This window comes from Copadichromis virginalis, linkage group LG12, assembly GCF_057382275.1.
Source record: "Copadichromis virginalis isolate Kocher_CV1m ecotype Utaka linkage group LG12, C_Virginalis_male_GT1.1, whole genome shotgun sequence".
Lineage (NCBI taxonomy): Eukaryota > Metazoa > Chordata > Actinopteri > Cichliformes > Cichlidae > Copadichromis > Copadichromis virginalis.
In genome coordinates, this window is record NC_140629.1 from 17,422,315 (window position 1) to 17,436,916 (window position 14,602).

Below are 14,602 nucleotides of genomic sequence, written 5' to 3' on the forward strand. Positions count from 1 at the left end.
CATGTTTGTAGTAACATAACTGAAGTGTGAGCACAGGTCTGATGGAGGTGATAGGATATTTCAGCTCTTTCACACTGCTAATCTGTCTGACTTTGTGCAGCGCATGCCCTTATGCAAACCCCACAGGGCAACAAATGCTAAAAACACAACTGCGGGCATTTTTTTTTTTTTGCCCACTTCTGTGTTTTAATTGTCGATCATTCTTCTAAATGAAAGCCTCGCTCGTCGGTCATGAGGTTAAACCTGTACGGGGAGTTATAAGGTATTAGAGTGTCAGCTTAGGAAAAAGCACACAGTTTCTCATGCCGGTATAGAAGCTGGAGAAATGAAATCATTCCTCAATCTTGATGTCTAAATATTTCCTCAAACTAAAGTGACTCCTTATCAGCGATGCCAGCGGCCGTGCTGTTCACTATTCATAGGCCCTCAGAGTAAACAGGTAATTAGACATGAAGAGGGGCAGATAGCATCTGTTTTGACGGCATTTGAAACTCTGACTGTATCTCTCAGCAACTCTCTGTGTCTTTCAGCGTCTCTCAGTGTATATGTTCATGCTCATCAGATAAGGGAGCCTGTTGAAGGGTGTAGGGTTGGGAGAGCCATTATTATACTTGCCATTGTGATACCTGCACTTCCGCAGGCTTGAAGAGACATGGTACATTGATTCACAAACACACAAGGCTTAAAAAACAACTATATCATCTTGTGTTTTTCTTTCTCTTTTGTTCTTCAGGTTTGGTAAGTGCCTGTCTGCAGCCTACCTGGATTAACTGGATTTGGCAAGCACATGATGAAAACAGAGAGTAGTTGAAAACATCACTCTCTTATCTGTTTTTCCTCTATTCGAGCTGTTTTTGTTGTTGGGTTTTTTGGGGAATAAACAGGTATAAGGCAATAACTTTATCTTTCAGAGGTCTGATTGCAATACGCATTAAAAAGCACGGTCGCAGAGCCTTTCTCTTCACGGTGGCCAATGATGCTTTGAAAAACAAGCAGATCTTCTTAACAGATGGGGAGAAAACCAACCCTGACCACAAAGACAGCCTTTGTCAGTGCTCCAATATGCCGTGACTGTCTTACAAATTTGTTGGACTTGATAAGGACGTTTAAAACAGCCCTGATCTTCTCATGGGAACACTCATAAACTTCCTTGAATAGTGTAACTGGATCCCTCATGTTACGGACCCTGTAGAACAGCTGCCTTTCTTTCCTCATCAGCAGATACATAACAGCATCCAACTTATCCGATGGCTGACATCGATTGTGCCTAAGTACGTGTCGTGTGTGACAGAGAGAAAGGATGTGGGAGGAGATAGGCATGCTGAGGGAGAAGAGACTTTCCCCCCCCCCCCCCCCCCCAGTGTACTTTGAGATAAAGATATAAAGTAGTGAGACAGTTTACGGCAGATTAAGGTGATTAGAGAAAACTATAATGAGGACAGAAGACGTGGGTGAGGGGGGCTTTCATTGTGTTGTTCAGATAAACAACCTGTATGTGGAGAAGGGCGAAAACTAAACACTTCAGGGTTACAGCAGAAGTGTACGTGTCCTGCAGCACGCTGGTTTGGAAGAAAGCTCCGCGGTGCCTGCATCTCAAAAAAATCTGATTTATTTTTTTGTCAGCAAACAGTGAATCATGGGCAGGACACACATCTGAAATATCATATTCACCTTTGAACCAATGCTGGAAATAAAATAATAGAATTACCAAGAAGATTAGTGGAACCAACATGAGGTCAATGAAAAGAAATTAAGTACACTGATGCTCAAATGTTTGGGGTCACTACAAATTCCCTGTTTTCATTTAAAAATAATAAAAACACTCAGTCAATCATCGGTGTTCTTAATGACAGTCGGTGATTAAGGCCAATAAAACAATCAAAAACAATCGCTCCCCTTGTCCAGTGGCACACTGAGTTACTTAATGGAAGTTTCCACTGATGCTAGCGTGACTTAAATTTGTTTTGCTGATTAAAGAAGCCACTACAGGAGTGTCTGGTCCATCAGCCTTTGTGGACATCAAAACAGATACAATCATCATAATTAATACTGATCCAAGTTCAACATTGAAAGTATACCAGTCACATAGTTGCAATATGGAAACAACATCACACAATGCACTAAACCCTGACTCTAACCCCATAACCCTGGGAATTCTCGGACACAAAAAAGGACAACACTGAAAATAAAAGACATTCATTCTTACCTAGGGACTGACCTCAATTTGGAAAAGGATGCGGGGTTGATGCCCCGTGCACTTCCTGTTCCTCCTTCGGGTGCGACGGGCTCTATCTCCTCAATCTAACCCCATAACCCTAACTGTACCCTAGTAACCTTAAACCTAGCCACGGTTACATCCTAACCCCCGACTCTAAACCTCATGGTACCTGCCACCTTTTTTGGATTTTTTTCCTGAGTTTCCTAAAATGTTTTTGTGCTATTATGTAAATAGCACAAATTGGCTCTAACCACAGCAGAAGGGGGAGGCCACAGAGAGCAACTGTACATCAAAGCCTTTAGTTTGAGAAGCAGGCATTTCAGGTTGACCGTGTAGGTTCTCAGTTATCAGGTCATGGTAGTCTTAGAAGGTTAAAAAGAAGTGGACTGGACTTATTTAAGTTTTTTGAAGACATTTCATCTGTCATCAGAGAGACTTCCAGTGGCCTTCTTTTTCAAGCTCTTAGAGCGTTACAGGTCCTTATATAAACAGCTTGGTAAAATGGTTTCTGTAAACTCAGATTGTGTTTGTGAACTTAGTGCACACTATTGTATGAAATCTTAATTCTTGTGTAGAAAACAATAATGTGAGAAGTATTTGCCCCACTCCTTCCTGATTACTTTTTCTTTTGCACGTTTGTCACACTTGAATGGTTCAGATCCATCCTTTAATTTTCAACACAGAGAGATACTATTCACATTCACACCTATGGGCAATTTATAATAATGAATTTACCTAACCCCACTAAGTGCATGTCTTTGGACTGTGGGAGGAATGTGGAGTGCTTGGGGTGAACCCACACAGACGGGGGAAGAATGAAAAGTCCACATAGAAAGGATCGAAGCAGCAAAGCAGCCACAGTCACACTATCACCACCGTGTTTGACTGTTGGTATGATGTTGTTTTTATGAAATGCTGTCAGCATTAAACCAGATGTAGCAGAACTCATACTTAATTTTTTCTTGTCAGTTCACAGAATATTTTCCCAGATGTCTTGGGGATTGTCAAGATGTTTTTTGGTAAATGTGAGACGAGCCTTTGTGTTCTTTTGGGACAGCAGTGGTTTTCATCATGGTACCCATGGATGAGTACCATGCTCGGTCTCTCTCTTATTGTTCAATCATGAACTCTGACGTTAACTGAGACGTGAAGAATGTGATTCTTTAATGTTGCTCTGGGTACTTTTGTGACCTCCTGGATGAGGTGTTGATGTGCTCTTGGAGTAATTTTGGTTCACTGCTTTTCCAAGCTTTCTCCATTTCTGTATAATGGCTCTCACTGTGGTTCACTGCAGAAACTAGAAATAGTTTTATAATCCTTTCCAGACTGATAGATGTCAAATTTGTTTCTCAGCTGTGTCATAATGTGTTGCTTTTTGAGGTCTTTTAGCCTGCTTTACTTTGTCAGACAGCTTTTATTTAAGTGTTTTCTTGGTTAAGCATGTCTGCCATTAATCAGGCCTGTGTGTGGCAAGTGAACTTAGCTTTTCAAAAAATAGTGACTTTTTCGCAAAGAGTCAGGTAGGTTTGCATATTTTTTTCCCCCTTAATAAATAAAAAAGTATATAAAAACTGCATTTTGTATTTACTTGGGTTATCTTTGTCTAATATTAAAATTTGTTTGATTTGAAATATGTAAGAGAGGGAAACAAAGAGAGAGGGAGTAGGCTTTCACAGCATTGCGTTTTCACTGTTCAATTTTTAAGAACAGGACTACTTTAAGTTTTTGGGACTGATTTTTTAGTCATTTAACTGACCAAACTGATGCCACAGCAAATCTTACCAGTTCTAAAATATGAAGGACATTTGTAAAGCCTCTGCTCTAGACCATTTTTAAAGCACTGTTGATATACAGTTAGATCAGGAAGTACTCTACAAGGACAATTAAAAAAACAAAAATGTTGCCTTTGTAAACCAGTGTAGGGACTTAAGATCAAATAATCAGTGTAAAATTTCAGCTTTAATTCAACAAAAGTAAAGGCTCAAAAGTAATGTAATTTAAATGTAAGCATATGACTTTTTTGTTTAAATATTATTATTTGGATGACAATCTTTTGCAGTAACTGCCTGAAAACTAGATCCCGTGTTTCCTGTGTGAGCTGTCAGCCCCTTACTGCTATTTTAATGCTCTACAATAATAATAAGTAATCTTCCTTGTAACTATTAAATAAGAGATACCAACACTTTGACAGCAAGTCAACATCACTGATTGGCGTGCCTGTTATGTCAACCTTTATGTAACAGCGCCCTCTACCGAAACTGTATTACTCTTACAAGTTAAAGGGCTGGTTCACACAAACAGTAGTAAAAAGGTTTTTCGCCGTGTTTGCTTTTCAAATAGAACTATGATATATCAGGACTGTAAAATATGCTACTTTAAATCAAACTCCACTATAAAACCTTTTGCTGTTGTTCTATGAAACAGAACAAACATCTTCCCCAATCTGCAACACTCATTCCCAACACAAATACTCCAGAAAAATCAAACACAAAAGGGCGCCATTTCTCACTTACATGTTTATTTCAGCTCCAGTGTTGCATACTGTAGCAGCATTATCACAATCATTTTGTATTTGCAGGGTCAAACTTTCAAGCATTCCTGTCACTGGAGATGACACTCACTTTTGCGTGTAAAGATCATAAAAATATTTACATTATTCAAATTCCCACATAGAACATCAGCTTTTCTGTTTCAAAATACTTTTGACACTACTTTTATATCTCAGTTATTAACAGATACCTCAAAATCTGAGATTTTCCTCAGCGGATCCAACTAAAAAAAATAATAATAAAATAAAAAAAAGACACAATGTGTGCAACAGACTGAAACATCAATCTACTTTTATATTGAAACATGTTATCCATCCATGTGAAAACAATTCAATATGAATAGTTTATGTAGTCTATTCCAAGTCAACCATATCACTATGTAAAAAATTAGGTTGCACTGTAGTTTTTCAAGATTAATTCAAACTTTTTTTTATGACATTCAAAAGAACAACAACAAAAAATAAAAGTCCAATGGCGTTTGCTCAGAACATCACTGAGCTCCAAACTTGAAGATGTGACTGTAAATCTTAACACTACTGAGTGAAAACTACATCGCAAAAAGTGGAATAAAAATCCACCGCAGGCAGGCACGCAACATCGTGCAGATTAAAAGTAGAATGCATAGGTTGTCTTTGGTTTAGTATCATTTACCCGACTGTACAAATGTGAGGAATCGGTGGCTGAAGGGGCTGCGAGATCAACGAGAATGCGTCAAACTTTTCCAGAGTAAGAAAAATATCCTCCTTAATTCAAAATAAATACATCTGACTGCTTTCTGGATAACATCAAGGTCTGGCAAAATGACAATAGGCTGAAAAGAGCAGAGAGCACACAGGAAACGTTTAACTACAACAGGATGAGTGAAAATAAAAGAAATAACAATGCCTGCTTACCCTTACTGATGCGATCAAGTTTTTACTGACCTCATGGTAACAAAGTGTACGTCTGACGTCAAGTCATCACGTTGCACTTTGCATCACAGGGGGTGTGCGTGTTCGGCTAAAGCCGAAGATAAAAATAAAAAAGCATTTTACATACAATGTACAGCTTTAATCTTCACGGTCAGCACGATTCACACGAAAGCTGAACATCACACCAGGCTAACAGAGAGGCTTCTCGGAAATAGTCACCGCTGTGTATTCGTGTTTTGAATACACATAAACAAGCTGCCTGTCTTCAGTAACAGCGAACGATCTTTAAATTGTGCGTGATTCAGATGCACTGCAGTTCTGTGCAGGCAAAAAGCTGGACCGCTACGGCCTACACACCTTCATGCCGAGAGAGAAACGGGATCTCTCAGGGGGCAGGAAGAAAGTATTTAGTATTTAATTTAAAAAAAAAATAAAAAATACAAAAAACCCCAAAACAATCAGGAGAATTGATGCAGATTTATGTGTGCGTTTAACAGATGTGACTGATGCCAATACAAAGAGCCTGTATTCATTCATAATTCATTCTAACAGAATTGTGTGCTTTTCATGATGCAACTTGGACCAAAGAAAATGTAAATATGGGAAGATTTCCTATGTCGAGAACAGAAAAGGAAAAAGGGTTAAGCAGGGTTTTATATGCTTATAAGGCACTTGGAACGTGTAGCTGTCCCATCAGCAGAGACGTGCAAATAAAGAATGTGCTGTGATGGTTCTGTGCAAACGCACCCACATACACACATGTTAAGAAAATAAATATAGAGTTCCAATATTAAGAAACAGAAACAACAAACAACATGGGAGAGTTTGGAAAAGCTGGGGTTGGTGAGTTTGTGTACTGGAGGAAGAACAATATCACCTCTTCTACAAGTATCCATCCATCCATCCATATATATATATATATATATATATATATATATATATAGTGATCTTTGTTGCATATCATGGTTGTGGAACATTATTAACTGAAAAATAACACACTGTTAGGAGTGTTTCTCTCTCTGCCACACCCCCACCATTCTTCCTTGTGCGAAAATGACTCATGTTATTTCATCAGCAGCATGTGGAAAAAAACCAAGACCTCTTACACCTTCATGTCGGAGTTTTCTGTCATCAGCCCACCTGTGTGCTGCTCAAACGCACTTTCTGTTAGAGAGGGCGAGGTCCCGCCTCATGCTCCTGAGGCAGCTGCTGCTTTGTCAGGAAGTACTTAAAGAATTCATACACCGACCAGGCGATGGCGGTGGAGGGCATCTGGTATATAACCCGAGCTTGGACCCCTTTGAAGAAGGCTGACAGACCACCGAGCTGGTACACCGTCCTGAAAGCGTTCGCCATACCGGTCAAGTGACCGCTGACATTCATGGAGCTGAGCGCTATGTTCTCTTGTGTGTTGAGCAGTGTTTTGCAGACATCGAGCGGAGTAGTAATTGCTGCGGAAACGGCTCCTGCTGCTGCGCCTGACAATATGTGGCTACCGGGGTGGTAATGTCTGTGAGGGTTTAACTGCTCCTGCATCAGTTCGTAGGTGATAAAGTGAACAGCCTGGAAGGGGATGTTCATGGTCAGTTGTGTGCTGTAGCTGCGGTAGAAGGCTCCAACGCCTTCAGTATATGTTACAGTTCGGATGCAGTCCCAAAGTCCTCGATACGGAGAGTTGTACATTTGCATCCTCTGCTTTATCACTGGAAACAGGAAGGGTGTTAGTGTGTTTGATTGCATGTATTCTATATAATTTCATGCTTTGCACACAATATCTCTGATAAAAAAGGTAAAAAAACAACAACAACCATAAAGTGATTTATTAGCCCTTCTTTTTTTTAAGAGCTCTAATTTTAAGCAGGAATGCGGTGCAAGTCTGAGAAAACTTTACTTAGAGAGAAATAAAAAGCACACACTACTTTAATCTGCGTATTAAAATTCATTCAGTGCATTTGCTAAAGTAAATTTTCAGGTGCACTTTGTACAACAGCTAAGCTGAGCGGGACAGAGGGAAAAAGTGCATTCATACACAGATAACTCTTATTAGAAGGATTAGTGACAAAGGACAAAATACCAACACTGTTAAAAGGCAAAGAAGTACCTTGTTAGGAAATGTTCTCAGTTCTTACCTTCAGCTGGATTCATGACTGCATCGTGAAGAACAGTTGCCACACTACCAGCCACACCTATTCAAACAAACACACGTTGACACGTCAAATATCTGAAGCAGTAATAAAAAGAAGACATCCCCATATTAGTTTATGACTAATATCACCCTTATTTTTGGCATTTTAGTAAAGGCTGTGCTGGATTACCATTCTTACTAAAAAAAGACACTGGCTTAAATGGCATATCCCAATCATAACACACGCTGTTTGGATTTCTCGTGTTTGCGATTGGGATTTGTCCCAGCCACTGTAAACAGGATATGACTTCTCCTAACTCAGCTCCTCCAAGTCTTGTGATGCTTAGTCTACGGTAAAAGCAGTCAGTGTAGATAGTCAAGTGGTTTGTGTTGAGATGCAGAAACTCGTACCATTGGCTAAATGGCTGTTGCCGCCGCTCTGAATGACGTCGCTCAGTGAGCGTTTCATTCGTTCGTAGCAGGCAAAGTAGAGTGCATGGGCAGGCCCCGCTCCAATCATAGTGATGTTGAGACCTCTCAGCGGCCTGAAGATCCCCTCAGTCCGGATGATCCTTTTCAGAGCCTCGTACACACTCTTGTACTGTGCATTTGGGTCCGGTTGCAGGCTCTGCATCCTTGTCTGAAGAAAATAATAAAGATCGCTTATCATTTATTCCAGCACAACAGTTACATTATCCAACTGAGGTCTTGGTATGAACGCACAAGTGTGGCCTTAAAATCAGCACCTGATATAAGCCAAATCATTGCTATTGGGCATATTTGTCCTTGTAAGTGTTATATTTTTCTGACAGTAAGTGCTTCTGGCAGTGTCACAGCCTGAGTCTGAGTGATTTCTATCTCTCCCAGGCTGGCGTAGGAGGCTGTGGCAGCTCTTTGTTTTACTCCATCATGCCAAGTTCTCTGGACAACACAAAGCATGTTTGTATTTGCGGGGCGATCTAGGGCTGGCTCAGGAGATAGGCCAAGTCTATCTTCCTCAGCATGTTCCCCTGTGTTTCCTTCCTTTGGGTTGACAATAAAATATCAATTACATTTCCGCAGGACACAGATTTGGGAACTTTGGGCATATAAAACTTGGCAGTGCAATTTACGTTTAAGCTTGTTCCACTGCATTTACACACAAGAAGACAAAACTGTCTGCTTAAAACAGAGGAACTGATATGAATGGTTAGTCACACACCATCAGGAGAGGAACTGCGAGGTAATTTAATTGGTCTTGTTTTAAACCCCCAACTTCTTCTGAACATTAAATAATGCTGGGTACACAATAACCACAAGCAGCAAATGTTTTAGATTTTTGTGGTAACTTTTTGAATACATGATAAAAACATCTGAAGTGCAACACATAACTCTTTTCTGCTGTAACCAAATCCAAGAGATCAATTCTGGAAATTAACTGACTAAGGTTCAGCATCATGCTAGGAAACATTATAAATAAGGGATTTTAAACCAGCCCGGGAATTTGTATTTAGAATTGAAACTGTGAAATGAAAACTGGGGAATAACACTATTTAACCTTCCAATACTAATAATGCATCACACTCAGTGCCTGTGTAGTAAGAAGCTTAAAAAGCAGGGTTGTCAAACATAAGGTCTGGAGGTCATAATTGGCCTGGCAAAGACTCCAATCTGGCCCACTGGATGGCTTTAAGAAGTGTGTGTTTGTGTGTGTGTGTTGTACATTTTACTGTATTTTCTTAAGTTTTACAACTTTTTCAATTGATAAAGACCTCAGTTTTTCAAGTATCTACTACATTTACTACAGAAATGTTCTACCATAGAAATAAAAGTACATTATTATGACTACAGGAAAGTATTAAAACAGATGTTTTTCACTTATTTTACATATATATCACATTAAAAAAATACAAATTTTGATGAAACTGCACTGATATAAAGACATCAGGGATTACATGTTTAGTTAAATGTCTTTACACTGACACAAAGTGGAGTTTCACTGGTCTCACCCACTTAAGATCAAAGTGGGCTGCATGTGGCCCATGGTGTAAAATGTATGGATAAGAAAGATCTGCAGCTATGAACTCAAAATGAGACTAAATGCAAAAACTGTCCAACATTAATTGCACCTTAGAACACATATGCATCAACACTACAATGAGCGGGTGGAGGGAGGTTTGGAGTCTTCTCCCACCCCCATTCTCTGCGGCCTGCTGGAGCGGGAGGGCTAGTAGGAGGAGTTGGCCGTCCGACTGCGGTCTGGGGTGTGGGGCCTCCCTGCTGCTGCGGAGTCGGGGTGGTCTGCCTCTCCCCACCGCAGGGAAAAGGGTAACACCACCTGGGTCTGGGTGCAATTCCCCCCTCCAGGGACAAGGGTACCTAGACCCGGTTTGTAGAGTACGCTTGGGGAGTGTGATTGTGTGTACAGCGTCTCTTTATGTCTGTCTCCACGTTGGTTGAGTGTGGAGTGAGTGCATATGAGAGCATGAGGGTGGGAATGGATGTTTGTGTCTGTGTGTGCCTGTATGTCTGTGTCTATATGTCAGGTTGGGTATCAGACGCCACCTCTCTGGGGACACCTCAGGCCCTCCAAGGTTTGGAGGCCTATCTCCACCCACCACCACTTCCCCTGCCGGTGGCGGACTCCCTCAGGTGTCGGTGTGTTGGTGGTTCTTTGTGTCTGGGGGTGGGCGTCCGGGTACACACCGGCTCACTCCTTGGCGGCCGCTTGTCGGGGCCTGGGGCCTGGGGCTCGCTCGGGCCCCTTTGGAGGTGGGGTGCCCCCGGCCTCTCGGCCTGGGGCTCGGTCACTCAGGCGCAGCTGGGGGCCGGCGGAGCTCACGGGCGCGTCACTGCAACTCCCCCTGACTTCTGCTCCGCGGCTGCTGGGCGAGCCCTCATCTGGGACTCTCCTCAGCTCTTACTGGAACAGTGGCGCGGCTGCCCCTCTGTTGGTCTTCCATGGTCTCTTGTGTTCTGGGGGCCTCTGGATGTCTGGAGTTTTGATCTCCTCCATACCTGCTTCACACCCTGGAGGACGGGGCTGTGGCCCCCCCACACTACCTAGCAGATCATTACATGGAGAAACCTTTGGAATGCAAGCATGCTGATCCACACAGGTATGCACACATGGGTATTCACAGACGCGGACTAAAGCTTTCTTGGCTGCTGCCTCAAAGCACACTGTGCGCTGTCTATCTTGCGTGCTGCACAATATCGTTTATTATTTAGTAAATATTGATATCTATGGCTAGCTAGTTTATTGTGATGGTGCTTTGTTTTCTCTATTATTATGTTGCTCTTTGTTGTTTGCTGTCTCCTCTGTTTGTTTTTTTTTTTTTGTTTTTTTGTTTTTTTGTTTTTTCTCCATACAGGTGACCCAGGAGTTCTTTTTTTTTTTTTTTTTTCTCTCTCTTCCCCCCCCTTCTCACCGTCTCTTCTCCCCTTTGGTTTTCTTTCTTTCTCTCCCCCTCTTTCTCTCATTCATTCCCCCTGTCCTATTTATTAAAAAAAAAAAAAAAAAAAAAAGACAAAGGATGAACTGAAGCTCTGCCATCACGTAATGTCGCATACTGCTGTTTCTGATGTCATTTAAAAAAAAAAAAAAAAAAAAAAAAGAAGGACATCTAGCGTGAACACATTTGTACTTTTACTTGTTCCGGGAATTACATTACTGAACAGTAAATCTATTAAAACAAAAACAAAAAAACAAACAAAAAAAAAAAAAAAACTGTCCAACAGTGGAGATGATTTTTTAAAGCAGATTATATTATAATGGTGTTTTCAGGTACTAGTAAAAAATAAATAAATAAAAAAAATAGGTGGTTCATGGTCTTATATATATCTTTTACTATGGTCAGCTGATGTAATACAACAATCCCCAGAAGCAAATATCGATGCGGCCTTTATGATGTGCTGAAAGAAAACATGACCATTGATGGCTTACACTGTCCTGTCTTTTAGTTTAGCTTTGTCTGTTGTGATTCTGTGGCCGTTTACTAATCAACACTTGAGAAACGCAACTGCACACACACACACCCTTTGCTGTGTGAGGCTGATTCCGAATGTGTGCAACAAAGATAAGACACCCCTCCTAGCAGTAACAGAAGCCCCTCCCTGATTCCCAGATGAGTCTCATGTTTTACTGGAAGACTGAAACATACAGTGAGTGGATTGTCAGCCTGATTCGCCAGGCTTGAAATTCAAAATAACACCAAGTCGGTCATTCTGCAACTCGCATTTCAAAACCTATGTGAAACATACCACACAGCTTCCTAATTTGAGTTTGTTAACTAGAAATAAAGTACAGTGTGCTCTGAATCCAATCTCTTAAAATCTCATCTGTCTTTTTTGTGTAATGTGGAAAACGTAAATGGGTTAAAATGGAAAATTTCAAAACTGTATAAAGCCTGGACCGAGCAAGTGCATCCACAGCTCTTTGCGCTTATGAAAACTTTGAAAAGTCAAGAGGAAGCAGCAACAAGGCTTGTGCAACAAAGGGCCTACAGGTCAGTGTGGAAATATGTCAAGACTATCACACTGTGGGGAAAGAGGATCGAGTGTCTTTTATGGATTATGCTAATCAAGCTGTCTGTGCCGAATCAAAATTATTGTTAGGAGACTGCAGCACTACAAAATAAAGCACCATCAATACAATGCCACTCTGTTAGAAAATAACTGGTGAGCAGGATTTAGAGAGGAATGAAAGGAACAAAGTTCACCACACCTAAACCGCCCAGTTTACTATTTACTTTACAGATGCAAGTTTTTTTTAACAAAACTGGACCCTCATTTCATTATGTTACTGAACACTTACCTTTAGGTGTTAGTTTCAACATGGCATTAATGGGAGGGAGAAATGACGTTCCTCTCTTTATAAACTTGTCTGGTAACTATCAAGTGTACAACCAAAACAGGTTAGACAATTAAAAATCCAGTCATTCCTACTCATGACTTACTGTCATTGTGTTTAGATGAAACTAAATAATCTGTACTCATTATTGTTCCAAAGAGTCAGTAATTTAATCCTTTATTGCTTCACGTTCACCTTTTGCCTACACTAGATCAGTTTTACACAAAGCTAAAAAATAAAAGGCAAATAAAATGTTCTTGGCTTGCCATTTGTCATTACTAGTTATTATTGGTATTAGTATTATTATTAGTAGTAGTAGTATTATATAAATAGCAGTCAAGATCAAACATGGGCTTTCTCATTCTAATGGAGTGTAACTGCTGTATGAAATGTATATTGTGTTCATTATTTTCTTCCTGTGCTAATAGATGGTGATGCCTGTAATGATGTGAGAAACCAAGATCACACGCTGTGTTAAAATGTTCTGTCTGAACAGCAGCCCACATTTAACAAAAAGTAGCAAACACATCAAATACTCATATTTGAAAACAGAGAAAATAACTGGGAGCATTCACAGTTTCGAAAATTGTGCCAAATTATAAGCCAATGTCATTATTATTCTTGTACTGACTTACAAAATATATAAACTAATAAATTTGCATCTATCGTGTAGTGTGTTTGTTTCCCTTAAACAAGCAGAGACAACTACAGCTGCTTCAACGAGTCTGAAGAACACAGACCAGCTTTTTTGTTAGACCAACAGCTTTAACCTGGTAGAAGGGTCATCACGACCCAGCGAAGGTCACAAACCAAACAGTGGGTTAGATTTGTACATAACACCTGTTTACTGCCACACACACTGTATATAACGAGTGTATATGCACTTTGAAGCTCTATGTAGACTGCAGTACAATAATAACCACATTATCAAACACAGTTTGGTAGGACTCTGTTAGCCTTTATTAATTAGTGATATCATCTAGTCGGGGTGGCAGGGTGTGTGGGACCACAAGTGTGCTTTTAAGTGCACTACAGAGTAATAACTTACAGAAAGGTGTTTATAAATCTTGCCTTAAATATTGGAAAAAGTCTGATATGTGATGTAACCACACTTCAGACCTGACCTTTACTTTGCCTACAACGACTGTGGGAATACCTAACTTGCTTCACTGGCTGAAAATAAAACCGTGATTCTGAACTTTGCTTTAACCTTGCTAATATGTGCCTCTTATGAATTAAGGTTACACCGGGCGTTGAGGAAGCTTCACATGTTAGCAAGTTAATCGTTGTATCGAGCAGGAAGCAAAAAAAGAAAAAGAAAAGAAAAGAAAAGAAAAAAAGAAACGAAACTGTTTGTACTTGATTGGTTTAACTATCATATTTCTTTACTCTGATTTACTTCATACGAGCCTGTGAAACTAGTTTGTTCAGCCAGCTCGTACCACGAAGGCTAACACCAAGGCTAACCGAGGATGGGCAGCCCGGAGATTTTATAGCTAGCGCTCGTTAGCGAGCTATGGTAGACAGTCGGGACAGTTAGCGCTGCTCTGGAGCTTGTTGGTGAATGATCTGTGGCGGCGAAGCAAGTGTGAACTTGTGCTTCGCGGTGAGTTACCTTGACAGAGTCCACGGGGTACATCACTGTGTGCTCCAGTATGCCAGCCACTGCTCCCGCTGTCATGTGGGTCGTCACGGAGACATGAGGTGGCAAGCTCTCGTAGTCCCCGTCACTGTTGAAAGGCTCCTCGTCTTTGCTTTTGTTCTGCGACATATCCAGCGTTGCCACCACACGGTCCGAGCACAACTCCATGCGTGGGGAGCTCTACCAGAAGCTCTCCCTTACCAGACAACACTCAAGAGAGGTAACGGCGGCATGGATAACCACAACATCATCACTACTGGAGTTCCAGCGCCCATGTGACGTAACGACCGAGGGCGTGGTTGTATTAATATGGACCACTCGCGTTT

The 14,602-nt window shown here is 40.9% G+C and overlaps 1 protein-coding gene across 1 annotated transcript; it reads right to left on the reverse strand.

Moving 5' to 3' along the window:
• Positions 1–4,715: 4,715 nt before the first annotated feature.
• slc25a37 (solute carrier family 25 member 37) lies at positions 4,716–14,602 on the reverse strand. The gene is made up of 4 exons (XM_085475080.1): positions 14,250–14,602; positions 8,215–8,443; positions 7,808–7,864; positions 4,716–7,381 (listed from the first exon to the last, which is right to left on the reverse strand). Exons 1-4 carry the CDS (start codon positions 14,442–14,444, stop codon positions 6,846–6,848), a joined length of 1,017 nt encoding a protein of 338 aa, XP_085331206.1. The 5' UTR covers positions 14,445–14,602; the 3' UTR covers positions 4,716–6,845.

Excerpts from the sequence above, each read along its gene's own strand:
- slc25a37 (XM_085475080.1), bottom strand. The coding sequence starts at position 14,444 with ATGGAGTTGTGCTCGGACCGTGTGGTGGCAACGCTGGATATGTCGCAG. Across the intron at positions 7,865-8,214 it reads CAACAGCCATTTAGCCAATG|GTGTGGCTGGTAGTGTGGCA; the intron begins GTACGAGTTTCT and ends TTGTTTGAATAG. Across the intron at positions 7,382-7,807 it reads AGTCATGAATCCAGCTGAAG|TGATAAAGCAGAGGATGCAA; the intron begins GTAAGAACTGAG and ends TCCTGTTTCCAG.